The following is a 17,806-nucleotide window of genomic DNA, read 5'->3' as shown; positions in this document are numbered from 1 at the left end:
AAGAGAGGGTTATCTTGGTGTTATCTTAGTTTTTATGAGGGAGAAGGTTGAGAGTTTGGGGTTTAATGTTCTAGCTGCTGTTTCCAGGTGGGTGATATGTTAGTTTTTGTGTGAGGGAGGGGAGGGGGATTTGGGGTTTGTGAGTTTTTGTTTCTTTTTCATGTGGTGGGGGAGGCATTGATGTCTTTTCTTTCAACGTCTCTGTGGTTTTCCTGTATTTCCTGGCTATCTGGAGAAGACTAGTCTCAGAGTTGTATTCTGCATACATACTTTCACAATAAAATGAAACTTTGATCCATCATCCCCCATTACCCAGGTTATGCTCTCTTCTTGCTGCTGCCTTCAGGTTCCTAAACCAAAGGGGATAATTTCCCTCAACTTCACTTGCCCCATTATGTAAATGTTCCGACAAACACTGGACTCACTTTCAAGGACTCTTCATCTCATGTTCTGTGTTTATTTATTATTATTTATTTATTTTTGTATTTACATAGTTTGTTGTCTTTTTCACACTGGTTGAACGTCCAAGTTGGTGCAACCTCTCGTGATTATGGTTATTATTCTATTATAGATTGATTGAGTATGCCTGCAAGTAAATGAATCACAGTTGTTTATGGTGACATATGTACTTTGATTATAAATTTACTTGGGGCTTTTTGGAGATAGGTTTACAGATCAACGATGAGCTGGTTAATGATTGAAGTGATTGAATGGCTGCTGCCTGTTAATATATCCAGCTTTAATCAGGAATAAATGCTGGTCCTCATCTTTAAAAGATTTAACAAACACAAACCAGGCTCTTTTATGTCCAGATGATTAGTATCCAGTTTCACATATTGGGCTGTATAAATGTCCATTGGTATGTACAGAATTGAATGGAAGCTACACTTGTAATCTTAAGGCAAGGCACAGCTGAAAGAACAAGTTGCATATGTGTTCCCTGATCCTTGAGGTGTGTATGGAGTAGCAGGGGAACGCTGGCAAATTCTGTTCCTACTCCTAGAAAGGGGTATGTTGAGGATATTTACAGTATATGGAGTGGAAGAGTGTATAAGACAATCCGAGTGTCATAAAGCTGCAGACTTAGAGTGTGGAGAGTATTCTAACTCACTGCATCACCAAATGGTATGGTGGGGGGGTGGGGGGAGGCGCTACTGCACAATATCAAAGTAAGCTGCGGAGATTTGTAAACTCGGTCTGAAAACAACAGAGGCGCTAACCTCCATAGTATCTAGGACATCTTCAAGGAGCAATGCCTCTAAAATGCGGGGTCCATCATTGAGGATCAGCCCCCACCCCCCACCACCCAGGCCATGCCCTCTTCTCATTATTACCATCAGGAAGGAGGTACGGAAGCCTGAAGGCACTCACTCAGTGATTACAGTAAGCATACATCCGAGATACTAAACCTGATACTGATTCATCATGGTTAAGGACAGAATTCAGTCATTCAGAGTGATACCAGGCTAATGCTGACGATCGTTAGAGTATAGGCTAGCGGACAGAATGTTGTGGGGTGATGTTATTTGGGAAGTTTAAGATGATTAAAAGATTCTAGCTGGAAGTAAATGTTTTGTTCCTCTGGGCTATCTGGAATGAAGGGGTGTAATTTTAGGATTGTAGCCATTCTGGAAGCATATTCCGTAAAGGACAATAGGAATCTGGTACTGTTTCCCCAACAGAAATAGTGCCAAGCCTGGATGTCAGTTAATACCTGAACTGAAGTCTATTGTGTTAAGGATTATGGTACCAAGATCGGTCAGGGGATTGAGTTCAAGAGCCACAAGTTAATGCTGTAGCTCCAGAAAACCCTGGTTAGACCACACTTGCAATATTGTGTTCAGTTCTGGTCGCCTTATTGTAGGAAGGATGTGGAAGCTTTAGAGGAATCTTGTGCTAAATCAGACTTGTTTGGATTTTATTTCCTGTCACTTTTAAGATGGCTGTCTCTTCTCCCAATGTTAACAATTAGTTCACTGAAACAGGACTATGGAAAAAAAATATTTTTAAACTGCTTTACTACTTTAATAGCCCTTTTACAGACATGGAAGGAATGTGATCCTAGAAAACCATTAGTTCAGTGGGTGGATCTTGGCACATTGTGCACACTATTTGTTGCAACAAAAATAGGTTTGTAAGTCAAAGACATGAACCTCAAAGAGCCAACAGCACTATAGACTACTGGAATATTCAGCCTATGAGAGGAAATTTCCCTAACTCTGGATCTACATAGTTATTGCTAAAAGATAATGCTTTAAGTAGGTAGTTCTGTTGTCTGCATCTTCTGTTAACTCCTTACACATTCTAACAACATTATTATTGATTGTAGTCCATATATGATTGTGATCGAGTAGTAATTATATTACATAATTGTCTAGCTTTGCCGTATCATCATCACGACTCTCTTCAAGGAGTAGGCTCCTCCACGGAATTCGGCCCAGTAAACGCCATCTTGGTACTTGCTACGATAGTGTCCTCCTTTGTACCATACTCCATTCAGGTTTGAATGAGCGCAGGTGTGGTACCACCATCCTCCTTTCTGATAGTGGGCACAGTTACCTACAAAGCAAACAGATGGCAGTGGAAATGCACCTTCTGCAGTTTACCAAAGTGGCTGAGATAATATTATGTCACACCATTCAGGAGTAACATTGGGAAACAATCCTTCGCACTGAAGATAACGCCAGAGGCTTTAGCGGACCTGGGTGACTTCTTCGCGACAAGCAGAGGGAGGGTTGATGCTTTTGCTGCTGCGTGAGTGTGGGGGGGGGGATTGGGATTCTAATATTTTCCTTTTATCATTCTTTGGGTTTTTCTCTGTTTCGTGGATGTCTGTGAGGAGTAAAGATTTCTGGTGGTATACGTTCTCTGACTTCAAATTGAATAATGAACACTGGAGATGTGAAATTTTGGAGTTTTTCCCTACGTTGACAGACTTTGCCCAATGAAAATCTTTCCAACTCAAGCCTGAAGATTCCATCAAAGGATGTCAAGGAAGGCAAAAAGAAAGTCAGATCAGCCATGTTCTGATTAAATGGGAGCTCTAGTGTTAAACATTAACGGTTATTGGTTATGCTTTGGAATGAGGTGAGGTTACGGAAGGTAATGCATAAGCAGGTTCACTTTCATGTGCTCTCTCTTTGTGGAGCCTTCAGTTTGAAAATTTCAGCTTGGTTGGAGCGACAGGTGTTCACATTCCAGGTACTGAATTTTGAGTTTTACTTCATGCATGGTTCAATGTCAAAAACAAGTGAGGCTTAAATAACGGACTATCAGTTTCTAAAGCTCTGACAAAAGTTGTAGATGTTGCATGCATTTTAGATCAAAAGTATTGAGTGGTGAAGTAGATATGGGGTGAATATTCCCCTTCCACTTCTAGTTCTAATATTCAAATACTCAAGGTCAAGTCGGATTACTAGGAGCCTACAATGCAATAATTGGCTATTATGTTTACTGCATATATAAGGGAAAAAATAACTGAACCACTTTGGGGGTTATGAAAGATGGTACAGAAATACAGGTCTTTTATTGAGTTTATTTCATTCTGCAATATTTTTCATTAAAGGATTGGGTAACTTTACAGGTGGTCGGTATAGTAGCTGAACGCTGCACACCATTGGTAATTGACCTTGTGTTGTTATTTCAGGTTTGCACTTCCTGAGGAGAAAATATGAAAAACTGGAATCTTGAATAAGATTTTTAAATGGATGTGCAGAGCAAGTCAATTAGCACATATTCATGGTCATAAGACCATAAGATATAGGGGCAGAAGTAGGCCATTTGGCCCATTGAGTCTGCTCTACCATTCAATCACGGGCTGATCCAATTCTTCCAGTCATCCCCACTCCCCTGCCTTCTCCCCATACCCTTGGATGCCCTGGCTAATCAAGAACCTATCCGTCTCTGCCTTAAATACACCCAATGACTTGGCCTCCACATCCACTCGTGGCAACAAATTCCACAGATTTACCACCCTCTGACTAAAGCAATTTCTCCACATCTCTGTTCTAAATGGACGTCTTTCAATCCTGAAGATGTGCCCTCTTTTCCTAGACTCCCCTACCATGGAAAATAACTTTGCCATACGTATCTAATCTGTTCAGGCCTTTTAATATTCAGACTGTTTCTATGAGATCCATCTTCCTAATAGCTTCTGTCCATTATTTGCAGTTTAAACCTTTCCCCATACAAAATGAACCCCTTTTTTTGATTGATCTTTGGCCCTGTACTGTAACCCTATAATAGACCCTACCTGAATATTGGTCCCGATCTCTGTCCAGTGTGGTGAATTGCTTGTTATTGTGCCAGGATAAGGAGTCTCCTGCATTCCCACGATATTGGCCCAGTCGCAGCCTGTAGAAGTCTCTCTCCGATTCCAGATAGAAGTTATCGTACTCGGCAAACACTGTCCTCCCTTGCCAGTCTTCCATGAGGATGAGAAGTTTGTAGTCGTCCTGATTTGTCAGCCAGTAGATGTTCTCCAAGCCTAGCCAGTACTCACCGTCTATGTTCCCAAAGCCTTGCTACAAATGAACGTGGATTGTTTAGTGTCTTAATAAATTAGTGTGTGTACTTTTAGATACATTGAAAGGCAAGTGTTATGCAGTCTGACACACCAGTTCCACTCTAGTTGTTTCTCCAGCGTAATTTGCTTTAAAGTATTTTCGATTTTTGAATTTGCAGCAGTTTGTAGTTCGGTATTAATATTTTAAGAAAAACAGGATCTAGGCTCTTTATCAAACCTGCCTGGTCACTGGAACAAAACTTGAATCTATACAGAGTACATTTGGAGCTTGATATTCTCTTTCTCTCTTTCCCTTCATCACTTTCCCCCATTTAAAAAAAATAATGACATTACTTTAAATAGACAGTCTGACCCTGAATTTTGTTCAAATCCTATCCTGTTCTATCCTCAATCACATCACATCCTCAGTCCTGAACTGTCGTCAATCCCAGTCTTGCTGATCTTGGTAGTCTAACCACAGCTTCAAATATAATCTTCACATGGCCAAAACCCCTCAATTACTCTTGCCCATGCCTGTACCTCCACCTTCCCTGGAACCATTGATGACTGAACTGTTACGTTGCAACTCTCATTGTTCAGTCATAAGATATCAGATCAGATCAGAATTAGACCATTTGGCCCATCGAATCTGCTCCACCATTTCATCATGGCTGATCCATTTCACTCTCAGCCCCAATCTCCTGCCTTCTCCCCGTATCTCTTTTATGCCCTGACTAATCAAGAGCCTATTAGCCTCTGCCTTAAATATAGCCAATGACTTGGCCTCCACAGCCTCATGTGGCAGTTGACTTCCAGAGATTCACTGCTTTCTGGTTAAAGGAACTCCTCCTCATCTCTCTTCTAAGTGGAAACGCCCCATTCTGAGACTCTGGTCTTGGACTCTACCACGATAGGAAACATCCTCACTAAATCTTCTGAATTCCAGTGAGTACAGGCCCAGAGCCATTGTATGAGAAGCCTTTCAATCTTGGAGTCATTTTCATGAACCTCCATGTTTGACGTGATTTGCTTTGTAGCATAGAGATGATGTGGTTGTCTACCTACAGCATTTGTATCTTTCAATGATGCCCAACTCTGTCCTTTCTTCAGTTCATGTGCTATTCCATCCATTCCCTTTATTACTTCTGGACTTTTCTATTCTGATGCCCTTTAACCCTTGATTCCGTTAACCCTTGCTCTACTGTCCATAAACCAGAAGCTATCCAATTCTGTTGCCGCAGTCCTGCCTTGCATACAATTTCTCCATGACCCAAGTGCACACTAACCTACCCTAGCATCTTTTTAGAATTGTCATCATTTTCAAATTTCTTGATGCTGTTTGCTTCTGTCATCTCCGCCAGCTCTCAGACCTCAGTCTTCTATTTGATCTGGCTGCTTGTTCATTTTCCCCACAGTTTAATGGTTTTATCATTCTTTACCATGCCTTCAGCAGTTTAGGCCATAAACTTTGCAATTTCAAACCTGCTCTCCGCCTCTTTACTTGAAGGTGCTCTTTAACACCTACTTCTTTGACCAAACTTTTGATTAACTGGCCTAATTCCTGACTGGTTTTTATTTGAGCATGCTCTTGTTAAGCACCTTAATTTTTAATTTTATAGAGATATAGAAGAGAACAGGCCCTTCCAGCCCTTTAAGACATGTCACCCAGCAATCCCATGATTTAATCCTAGCCTAAACACAGGATAGTTTACAATGACCATATAACTTACGAACTAGTTTTTTTGGGATTATCAGAGCACCTGGAGGAAACCCATGCAGTCACAGGGAGAATGTACAAACTCCTTACAGGCAGCAGCGGAGAAAATTGAACCCAGGTCGCTGGTACTGTGCTAACCACCACACTAAGGTTTTTGTTACCTTCAAGACACTGTGCAAATGAGTTGCTATTTTGTGGCAGACACCACACAACCTCTTGCCTAACCCTTTTAAATGCTTTTTTCTAGCTGGGTGAAAGTGGCGATACTGGTAGGCGGTGTTGAAAATATATTGCACTTGCCTTCATAGGACAAGGCGTGAGGTAAAGATTTGGGGCGTCACGTTACAGTTTTGTTCAGAATGTTAGGTAGTTTACTTCTGGAGAACTGTGCAGTTCTGGATACTGAACTTACAGGAAAGACGTGATTCAGAAAGAGAGCGGAGAAAAGATTGACAAGGATGTGGTGAGAGTGTGAGCTCAAGGGAAGCTTCGGCTCAAGAGAGGCGTTGGCTCTGGGTAAGTTTCTGTTGCAGTTCCCTTTTTTACTGTACCCAGTGTAGAAAATGTTCTTCATGCTGGATGTTGGAGTCCTGGGAGACCGAAGTCTCCCGGGGGACTACATCTGGGTGAGGTGCATCCGGCTGCAGCTCCTTGAAGACCGTGTTAGGGATCTGGAGCAGCAGCTGGATGACCTTTGGCTTGTACGGGAGAGCGAAGAGTTAATTGATCAGAGTTACAGGGAAGTTGTCACCCCGAAGTTGCAGGAGGCAAGTGACTGAATGACTGTCAGGAGAAATGGAAATGTGAATGGACAGTTAGCACAGAGCAACCCTGTGGCCATTCCCCTCAATAATACGTGTATCATTTTGGATACTGTTGTGGGGGATGACCTCCCAGGGGAATGCCACGGAGACAAGGTTACTGGCACTGAGCATGAGTCCGTAGTACAGAAGGCAAAGAGGGAGAAGAGGGGAGTGGTACTGATAGAGAACTCAGTTGTCAGGGGAACAGGCAGGAAAATCTGTGGATGTGAACAGGACACCCAGATGCTATGTTGCCTCCCAGGTGTCAGGGTTGGGGACATCTTGGATGGCGTCCACAACATTTTGGAGGGGGAGGGACAGCAGCAAATTAAAAGCAAAGAGGTCCTGAAAAGAGAATTCAGAGAGCTAAGTAGAAAGCTGAGAAGCAGGACCTCCTGGGTGGTAATTTCTGGATTGTTGCCTGTGCCACGTGCCAGTGTGGGGTAGAAACAGAATGATCTGCCAGATTAATGCGTGGCTGAGAAGCTGGATGCAAGGAGCAGGGCTTCAGGCTCCTTGGATCATTGGGATCTCTTCTGGGGGAGGTATGATCTCTACTAAAGGGACGGGTTGCACCCGAACCCGAGGGGAACCACTGTTCTCTCGGGCAGGTTTGGTAGAGCTGTTGGGGGGGGGGGGTTTGAACTACTTTGGCAGGTGGCGAGAACCAGAGTGAAGGGACTTGGGATGGTAAAAAAACAAAGATGGCATGCAGTCACAATGACAGGAAGGGCAGGCAGATGATAGGACATAATTGCAGCCAGCAGGGTGAGTATCAGTGCATTAGGGATGCAGAATGAGAAAGAGGAGCAAATACAGAATTCAATGTTATATCTCAATGTATGGAGTATTAGAAATAGGTGGATGATCTTGATGCACTTTTACAGATTGTTGGGTATGATGTTGTGGCCATCACTGAATCTTGGCTGAAGGACGGTTGTAGTTGGGAGCTGAATATCCAAGGTTACACATTGTATTGGAGGGATAGGAAGGTAGGCAGAGGGGGTGGCGTGGCTCTGCTGGTAAAGAATGGCATCAAATCAGTAGAAAGATGTGACATAGGATCAGAAGATGTTGAATCTCTTAACTCAACCCACAAGGGTGAAATTACCCTGATGGCAGTTATATACAGATGTCCTAACAGTAGCTGGGATGTGGACCACAGATTACAACAGGAAATAGAAAAGGCGTGTCAGAAGGGCAATGTTATGATGGTCATAGGAGATTTTAACAGGAATACCCAAAATGTTAACTTGCAGATTGAGTTGGTGGTGAGGAAGGCAAATGCAATGTCAATATTTATTTCGAGAGGTCTAGAATACAAGAGCAGGGATGTGATGCTGAGAGTTTATAAGGCACTGGTGAGGCCTCACCTTGAGTATTTGAAACAATTTTGGGCTTCTCGTCTAAGAAAAGATGTGCTGGCATTGGAGAGGGTTCAGAGGAGGTTCACAAGGATGATTCTGGGAGTGAAAGGGTTATCATATGAGGAATGTTTGATAGCTATGGACCTGTACTTGCTGGAATTTGGAAGGATGCGGGGTGGGGAATCTCACTGAAGCCATAGACAGAGTAGATGTGGAAAGGATGCTTCCCATGGTGGGGGAGTCTAGGACAAGAGGGCACGGCCTCAGGATAGAGGGGCATCCATTTAAAACAGAGATGCGGAGGAATTTCTTTAGCCAGAAGAGGGTGGTGAATTTGTTACCACAGGTGGCTGTGGAAGCCAGATCGTTTGGGTGTATTTAAGGTAGAGCTTGGCCACGGCATCAAAGGTTACAGGGGGAAGGCCTGGGAGTGGGGCTGAGGAGGGGAGAAAATGATCGGCCATGATTGAATGGGGAGCAGATTCAATGGGCCAAAAGGCTTAGTTCTGCTCCTGTGTCTTATGGTATTGTACAAGGAGAAACTCGATAGGTGGACTCTGTTTTCCTGGAGCAAAGGAAGATGAGTGGTGACGTGATAGAGGCATATAAAATTGAGATATAAAAATGGGGTAGATTACTGGAGCTGCTTTGCAAAGTAAGGTTGCCTAAAGCTAGAGGGTGTTTGTTTTAGGTGAGAGGGAAGAGGTTTAAAGGGGATCTGAGAGATAAATATTTTATGCAGAGTAGCTATAATAAACTGGTAGAGGCAGGAACAATAACGATTATCAAACTATTCTGCAGACTTGCTGAGTATGCTCACAAGAAAGTGAATCACAGGGTTGTATGTGGTGATACATAAGAACATTGCTAATAAAATTTACTGTAAGCTTTGAACCTTCAAGAGGCAGTAGCACTTGATTGTGCAAGACATCGAAGGATTTGGAATGAATGTGTGAAAGTGTGATTAGAATAGATGGGCAGTGGGTCAGTGGATCTGCTTCTATGCTGTACAACATTATGACTAAAAATGTTTAGCCCAACTTGCAGCTACTACCCCATTCTCCTCCAGCACTTCTCAAAATGATAAATGGCATGTCAATCAATTGCAGCATTTTCTGTCATACAAATGGATTTTTTAATGTAAGTTCAAACTTGGTCTTTATTTATAGGGCAGAAGACTTATTTACCCTTCTATCCATCAGCAAAATTCTCCTCTAATGATGAACCCAAGGCCAATATGCTTGACCTTTAACTAACCTTGTAGTTCTCCCACGTCCGGAAAAAGTTGACCGACCCATCTTGGCGCCTCTGGATGACTGTCCAACCACCAGCTTCCCTCTGCTGTTCACACCACACCTGCATCAGTCGGTTGGTGTTTTGAGGTTTGATCAGGTAAATTCCATTGGACCTGTGGCCTTCCTCCATAACCTGCTGGCAGTCTTTCCAGGGACCTGTTCAGGAGATCACAGCACAACACAAAGTAGAATTCAGACTCTTTCTGTTTTACATCCAGTTCTCACATCTCCTACTGGACTTAGGATAAATGCTTCTTCCACAGGTGAGTGAGGAGGTGAGGCAGGTTGTGATCAATGTCTGGAAGTGATCCCCTACCTTGGTCCGGAGCAAGGCCATTCAGGTTCATTAACACAAGAAAGTCTGCAAATGTTGGAAATCCAAAGCAATACATGCAAAATACTGGAGGAACTTGGCAAGTCGGGCAACATCCATGGAAAGAAATAAACAACAGATGTCTTGGGCCAAGACCCTTTATGAGTCCTGATGAAGGGTCTCAGCCCAAAATGTTGACTGTGCTTTTTCCCCTAGATGCTGCCTGGCCTGCTGAGTTCCTCCAGCATTTAGTGTGTTTTGCTCGGGTTCATTAAATCAGTTAGAGGTGGAATGATAGACAAGTGTGGTGATAGTCAGACAAGATGAATTCTTGTTTAACATGATCCTGAATTTAGAAATGAGACGGATAGCTTGCTGTTGTTGGTGTGATGGGTGACCAGAGCCTGCTGTTCTTTGGTCTAAATTTTACCTGAGTGGCTTGGCTATCATTGTTGTCATGGCAGGAAACACCAGAATCTTCTGTCTCAAGTGGATTGGTAATCCTAATACTCGACTTCATGTCTAAAAGGTCACAATTTAACTGCGGCTTCTAGAGGTAATGTGATCTAGCTTGGGCCAGCCACTAGTGTAGTATGATCTGGGCTGTGTTTTCCATGCGCACTGGTCCATATGTGCCTATTTCTGCAGTGTTTGAAGGCTTTTAGTTACACAGACAAAGTTGAGTTTGTCACTTGCACAAGTACATGTACGTGCAGGTGCAATGAAAAATTTACTTGCAACAGCATCAGTACACAATTTCTGGTTTAGGATGGTGCTACTGAAGTTGGGTGATGCCTTACTGGTGGTTTATAAAGCTAAACAGGACTAAATGCATCGTTAATAACACTTTTCTGCAGTAAATTGTGGTAAGCTATCACCGCAAACAATGAAGAGGCGAGTGATGGTGAGTCTGCCTTGCCTGTCGAGGTGTGTGGGTGCGATGCAAAGTCGGAGTGTGACATATTCCAGGAGAAATGGTCAGAGTGAGGTCGAGGTGGAATTGGAGCAAGCGAATTGGAGAGGAGTCAGAGCGGAGGAGTTTCGGAGCACGTCCGCCAAAACCGGCAGTGAGGTTGGATCGATCTAAGCACTGGGCAAATTTGGAGAGGCCACGTACGGGCCAGAACGTGGTGGTGCGGTCTCAGCCCAGAGCGTATCGCTGCGGCAGTGCCCAGGTCCTAGTGCACATCAGGCAGGGTGTCAAGACCGGAGTCGTGGATCAGACCAATTCTGCTCGCGCTTCCACAATGTTTACTCCTCTCACCACGGTCCTGAGACTGTGAGACTGCTCCGGCTGCTTTGGGCTTCCTGTCTGTGGACTGAATTTTGTTCTGAATGCTAATGTTTACTTTCATTCATGCTTTTTTCCCCTCTCTGGTCTTTTTTTTAAATAGGGTTTTTTTTCTGGCTTCTTGTTTTGTGGCTGCCTGTAAGCAGACAAATCTCAAGGTTGTATAATTTATACATACTTTTGATAAATGTACTTTGAACAATATTTACTCAGGAACCTAGCATCAGATACACAATATTTGTTCAGGCACATAGCATCAGATGCACAATATTCACAAGAAAAAACATACAACGTAAGTAGGTTTGTTAAAGGTGCAACTGGACAGAGCTTATTACTTTGTTAGAGCTATGACATGGTATTCCAGATTATGTCTGGCCCTTTGCTGTAACTTTTTTTTTAACACAAGTACTGAGGTTAATAGCTGCTGGCAAAAGCTTGCTCTGTTATCTGAGACCATGACTGGCGATTAACCAAAGTGATATATTTTTGTTGTTTCTCCCTCGAGCTTTGTTTAAATAGGTTGCAAAGTTTCTTAATTACTACTTTCAGCTTCAAGGCACACAGAACCAGCTGCACTCGAGTAAAACTATCCTTGCACAAATTAAAGATCCTTGGTGAGTAAGACGCAACTGTGTTAGGGATGGTGGTTTTTAAAAAGACCCAGTTTTTAATCCTTTCCCACTCATTGTGTATTGCTTCACCAGCTGCTTTGTGCCTTTGGGAGCTTTGCTTGTGTTATGGTTCCCTATTTTCTGATCAATCCAACTTCGAGTGTATTCACCCAGCGTTATTTTTAATTAAGACATGCAGGTCTAAAGTTCTTTTTGCATCATTTTCAATGCATCCAAACTTTACAACCAAAGGGGAGGGAGGTAGTTGGTTGAAACGTGGTGACTTCCATGAAAGAAAAACATCTGTGAGTTTGCACACAGCAGGATTCTAATGTAGTCAGAGAGAAGACCATGGGATACAGGGAAGTTTGGCCAGGTGGATTCAGAATTGGCTTGCCTGCAGAAGGCAGAGGGTCATGGTGGAGGGAGTACATTCAGATTGGAGGGTTGTGACTAGTGGTGTCCCACAAGGATCTGTTCTGGGACCTCTACTTTTTGTGATTTTTATTAACGACCTGGATGTGGGAGTAGAAGGGTGGGTTGGCAAATTGGCAGATGACACAAAGGTTGGTGGTGTTGTAGATAGTGTAGAGGATTGTCGAAGATTGCAGAGAGACATTGATAGGATGCAGAAGTGGGCTGAAAAGTGGCAGATGGAGTTCAACCCGGAGAAGTGTGAGGTGGTACACTTTGGAAGGACAAACTCCAAGGCAGAGTACAAAGTAAATGGCAGGATACTTGGTAGTGTGGAGGAGCAGAGGGATCTGGGGGTACATGTCCACAGATCCCTGAAAGTTGCCTCACAGGTAGATAGGGCAGTTAAGAAAGCTTACGGGGTGTTAACTTTCATAAGTCGAGGGATAGAGTTTAAGAGAAGCGATGTAATGATGCAGCTCTATAAAACTCTAGTTAGGCCACACTTGGAGCACTGTGTCCAGTTCTGGTCGCCTCAGTATAGGAAGGATGTGGAAGCATTGGAAAAGGTACAGAGGAGATTTACCAGGATGCTGCCTGGTTTAGAGAGTATGGATTATGATCAGAGATTAAGGGAGCTAGGGCTTTACTCTTTGGAGAGAAGGAGGATGAGAGGAGACATGATAGAGGTGTACAAGATATTAAGAGGAATAGACAGAGTGGACAGCCAGCGCCTCTTCCCCAGGGCACCACTGTTCAGTACAAGAGGACATGGCTTTAAGGTAAGGGGAGGGATGTTCAATGGGGATATTAGAGGAAGGTTTTTCACTCAGAGTGGTTGGTGCGTGGAATGCACTGCCTGAGTCAGTGGTGGAGGCAGATACACTAGTGAAGTTTAAGAGACTGTTAGACAGGTATATGGAGGAATTTAAGGTGGGGGATTATATGGGAGGCAGGGTTTGAGGGTCGGCACAACATTGTGGGCCGAAGGGCCTGTAATGTGCTGTACTGTTCTATGTTCTATAAGACATAGGAGCAGAATTAGGCTCATCGAGTCCACTCTGCCATTTCATCATGGTTGATCCTGAATCCCATTCAACCCCATACTCCAGCCCTCACCAGATCCCCTTGATGCCCTGAACAATCAGGAATCTATCAACTTCTGCCTTAGATATACTCATGGACTTGGTCTCAACTGCAGTCTGTGGCAGAGCATTCCACAGATTCACTACTCTCTGTCTTAAAAAAAAAAATCCTCCTCCTTACCTCTGTTCTAAAAGGTCACTCTTCAATATTGAGACTGTGCCCTCTAGTTCTGGATACCCCCACCATAGGAAACACCCTCTCCACATCCACCTTATCTAGTCCTTTCAACATTCTGTAAGTTTCAATGAGATCCCCATGCATTCTTTTAAATTCCAGTGAGTACAGGCCCAAAGCTGCCAAATGCTTATGTTAACCCCTTCATTCCTGGAATCATCCTCGTGAAGGTCCTCTGGACTCTCTCCAATGACAACACATCCTTCCTGAGATATGGGGCCCAAAAGGGTAGACAATACTCCAAGTGCAGCCTGACTAGTATCCTGTAAAGCTTCAGCATTATCCCCCTTTTTTAATATTCTCTTACCCCTTGAAATAAATGCTAACATTGCATTTGCCTTCTTTACCACAGACTCGACCTGTAAATTAACCTTCTGGGAGTCTTGCACGAGGACTCCTAAGTCCCTCTGCACCTCTGATGTTTGAATTTTCTCCCTATTTAGATAATAGTCTGCACTATTGTTCCTTTTACTAAAATGCATTATCATACATTTCCCAACACTGTATTCCATCTGCCACTTTTTTGCCCATTCTTCCAATTTGTCTAAGTCCTGCTGCAATTGCATTGCTTCCTCAGCACTATCTTCCCCTCCACCTATCTTCAGATCATCCACAAACTTTGCCACAAAGCCATTAATTCCATTATCTAAATCGTTGACAAACAATGTGAAAAGTAGCAGTCCTAATACTGACCCCCGAGGAACACCACTAGTCACTGGCAGACAACCAGAAAAGGCCCCCTTTATTCCCACTCGCTGCCTCCTGCCTGTCAGCCATTCCTCTATCCATGCCAGTATCTCTCCTGTGACAGATATTAGATCACCTTTTATTTTCTGATCCTTGGGTTCTTCCGGGAGTTAAAAATGATGAGCAGTTTTAATTACAAGATTTCAGTTTATAAGCAAACAAATACTAAACAAATTAAAGAATTGAGAAACAATGCTAAGGGTGCAAGACAAAGGAATAAAGATGGTGTTTCTGAAAAATCTATCGCTTTTATAGATGAGATGACGGAAGTTCCTTAGATAGTGATAAATTAGTTAATAGGCTACATAATTGAAATTACATCACGTGGGTAATATGCTAAAACTTAACCAGTGAAAAATGAGAAAGGACATAAACCGTTAGTTTAGCTGCTATACCGCTTTCGGCCAGTGAGTGTGAAAAATGCACGAGTTGGTTAAAAAGTACAAATAGTATAATTTTTAAAAAGTATTATTTTAAAGTGGTTTCCAACCAAGATTATGGAGCCTGATGACCAAGATGACCAAGATTGTTCACTCACCTGATGACTTAGTAGTTGTCACAATTGGAACTACGGTAGGAAGCGACTGTTCCATTCTCTTCAGTCTATCCTGTGTCATGCTGTATATCTGGTCTCTCAATATTTCATTGCCTGAAACCAGACTATTGCTCTTGTTGGTGCTGCCATTCAGATTGTTGGCTCTGGTGCCAAGAGATGTCTGTCCTGACTCCTGCTGGTAAAGATGAGTTCCAGGTATCAACTTGGGCAAAGGACTTACAGAAACAACAAATACGAATTTCCTGACTTAAAGCTTGAAAACATCCTTGTGCTGAAATTTTAGGAACATTATCCAAGAGAGGACTCCGAGAAGGGCTCAGAGCCCTGGGCCATTTTGACCCAGTGTTGATAGCTACAGTTCTATTAGGTCAAACCATAAATGGGCCTCATCTTTTAGATGTATCAGGAATGAACATTGGGCTCATGGTGGGCTCAGCCGGAAGGTCAAGATGAATGGGATCCATGGTGAATTGGCTGTCTGGATTCAGAATTGGCTTGTCCAAAGAACATAGGGTAGTGGTTGATGGGACTGATTTTTAGCTGGAGGTTTGTGGCTAGTTGTGTTCTACAGTGAACAGTACTGGAACTTCTGCTGATCTCATCATGAAATGGATGAAAACATGGTTGGGTTGGCTGGTAAAGTTACAGATGATACAAAGATTGGTGACATTGAAGATGGTGTAGAAGGTTGCCGAAAGATAGTTGCAGATGTGGGTGGAGAAATGCAGTTAGAGTTTAATCCAGGCAAGTGTGCAGTGTTCCATTTAGGAAGATCAAATGTAAAGGAGAAGTATGTAGGACTCTTGACTGCATTAGTGTACAGAGAGCTCCTGGGAGTCTAAGTCCATTACTCCCTGAAAGTGAGTAGAAAAGAGGTCATATGGCTTGCTTGCTTTTGTTAGTTGAATCAATGAGTTCAAAAGTGAGGGAGTTATGTGGCAGCTTTATAAAACTCTGGTTAGGCTGCATCTGGAACATTGCATTTAATTCTAGTCGCCCCTTTATCGAAAGGATGTGAAATTTACCGGCCAGAAGCGGAAGTTGTTTACCAGGATGCTGCCTGGATTAGAGGGAATGTGCCATAAGGAGAGGCTGGACAAACTCGAGTTGTTGTTGGCATTTATTTTGAATTGGTGGACACTGAACGGAGACATGATAGAGATTTTTAATCATGGGGAGCATAAGGCAAGCAGCTGGAATCTCTTTTACCCAGAGCTGAAAAATCTTATTCCAATGGGTGTTCATTTAAGGTGAAAGTTGGGAGATTTCAAAAGATGTGCAGAGTAAATTTTCTTTTAGAGTTGTGGGTATCTGGAATGCATTGCCTGGGTGGTGGCATCTACGAAAAGACATTGAAGAGGGATATGGGCCACGCACAGGGAAGGGCTGTCATTAGCTTCACAACATAGTGGGCCAAAAGGCTATATATACAGTGGCATGCAAAGTTTGGGCATCCCTGGTCAAAATTTCTGTTACTGCGAATAGTTAAGTGAGTAGAAGATGAACTGATCCCCAAAAGTCATGAAGTTAAAGATGAAACATTCTTTTCACCATTTTAAGCAAGATTAGTGTATTATTTTTGTTTTATACAATTTTAGAGTTAAAAAAATGAAAGGAGCACCATGCAAAAATTTGGGCACCCCAAGAGATTTGAGTTCTCAAATAACTTTTACCAAAGTCTCAGACCCTTAATTAGCTTGTTAGGGCTATGGCTTGTTCACAGTCATCGTTAGGAAAGGCCAGGTGAGCAAATTTCAAAGCTTTATAAATACCCTGACTCATCAAACCTTGTCCCAACAATCAGCAGCCATGGGCTCCTCTAAGCAGCTGCCTAGCACTCTGAAAATTAAAATAAATTATGCCTACAAAGCAGGAGAAGGCTATAAGAAGTTAGCAAAACGTTTTCAGTTAGCCATTTCCTCAGTTAGTAACGTAATTAAGAAATGGCAATTAACAGGAATAGTGGAGGTCAAGTTGAGGTCTGGAAGACCAAGAAAACTTTCCGAGAGAACTGCTCATAGGATTGCTAGAAAGGCAAATCAAAACTCCCATTTGACTGCAAAAGACCTTCAGGAAGATTTAGCAGACTCTGGAGTGGTGGTGCACTGTTCTACTGTGCAACGACATCTGCACAAATATGACCTTCATGGAAAAAGAAGAAAACCTTTCCTGCGTCCTCAGCACAAAATTCAGGGTCAAAAGTTTGCAAAGGAACATCTAAACAAGCCTGATGTATTTTGGAAACAAGCCCTGTGGACTGATGAAGTTAATATAGAACTTTTTGGCCTCAATGAGCAAAGATAAGTTTGGAGAAAAAAGGGGTACAGAATTTCATGCAAAGAACACCTCTCCAACTGTTAAGCACGGGGGTGGATTGATTATGCTTTGGGCTTGTGTTGCAGCCAGTGGCACAGGGAACATTTCACTGGTAGAGGGAAGAATGAATTCAATGAAATATCAGTAAATTCTGGAAGCAAACATCACACCATCTGTAAAAAAAAAAGCTGAAGATGAAAAGAGGATGGCTTCTACAACAGGATAATGATCCTAAGCAAACCTCAAAATCCACAATGGACTACCTCAAGAGGCGCAAGCTGAAGGTTTTGCCATGGCCCTCATAGTCCCCCGACCTAAACATCATCGAAAATCTGTGGATAGACCTCAAAAGAGCAGTGCATGCAAGACAGACCAAGAATCTCACGGAACTAGAAGCCTTTTGCAAGGAAGAATGGGTGAAAATCCCCCAAACAAGAATTGAAAGACTCTTAGCTGGCTACAGAAAGCATTTACAAGCTGTGATACTTGCCAAAGGGGGTGTTACTAAGTACTGACCAAGCAGGGTGCCCAAAATTTTGCTTCTGGCCCTTT

The 17,806-nt window shown here is 42.9% G+C and overlaps 2 protein-coding genes across 4 annotated transcripts in view; one reads left to right on the top strand and one right to left on the bottom strand.

Moving 5' to 3' along the window:
- Positions 1-17,806, top strand: part of LOC140739676 (ras-specific guanine nucleotide-releasing factor RalGPS2-like) — a 127,962-nt gene that overhangs the window by 57,961 nt on the left and 52,195 nt on the right. The gene's annotated exons all lie outside the window — the stretch shown is intronic.
- Positions 1-17,806, bottom strand: part of angptl6 (angiopoietin-like 6) — a 37,877-nt gene that overhangs the window by 4,874 nt on the left and 15,197 nt on the right. Inside the window, exons 3-6 of one of the 3 annotated variants that reach the window (XM_073069394.1) lie at positions 14,921-15,113; positions 9,649-9,842; positions 4,253-4,523; positions 2,367-2,559 (exon numbers count right to left, since the gene is read on the bottom strand). In XM_073069394.1, coding sequence (XP_072925495.1) covers positions 2,375-2,559; positions 4,253-4,523; positions 9,649-9,842; positions 14,921-15,113 — 843 coding nt within the window. In that variant the 3' untranslated portion in view covers positions 2,367-2,374. Of the gene's footprint in view, positions 1-437; positions 2,560-4,252; positions 4,524-9,648; positions 9,843-14,920; positions 15,114-17,806 lie in introns of those variants that run through there. The other 2 variants (XM_073069393.1, XM_073069395.1) reach the window with 2 other exon arrangements.

Source organism: Hemitrygon akajei, chromosome 16, assembly GCF_048418815.1.
Source record: "Hemitrygon akajei chromosome 16, sHemAka1.3, whole genome shotgun sequence".
Lineage (NCBI taxonomy): Eukaryota > Metazoa > Chordata > Chondrichthyes > Myliobatiformes > Dasyatidae > Hemitrygon > Hemitrygon akajei.
This window is presented reverse-complemented; position numbering and strand designations above follow the sequence as displayed.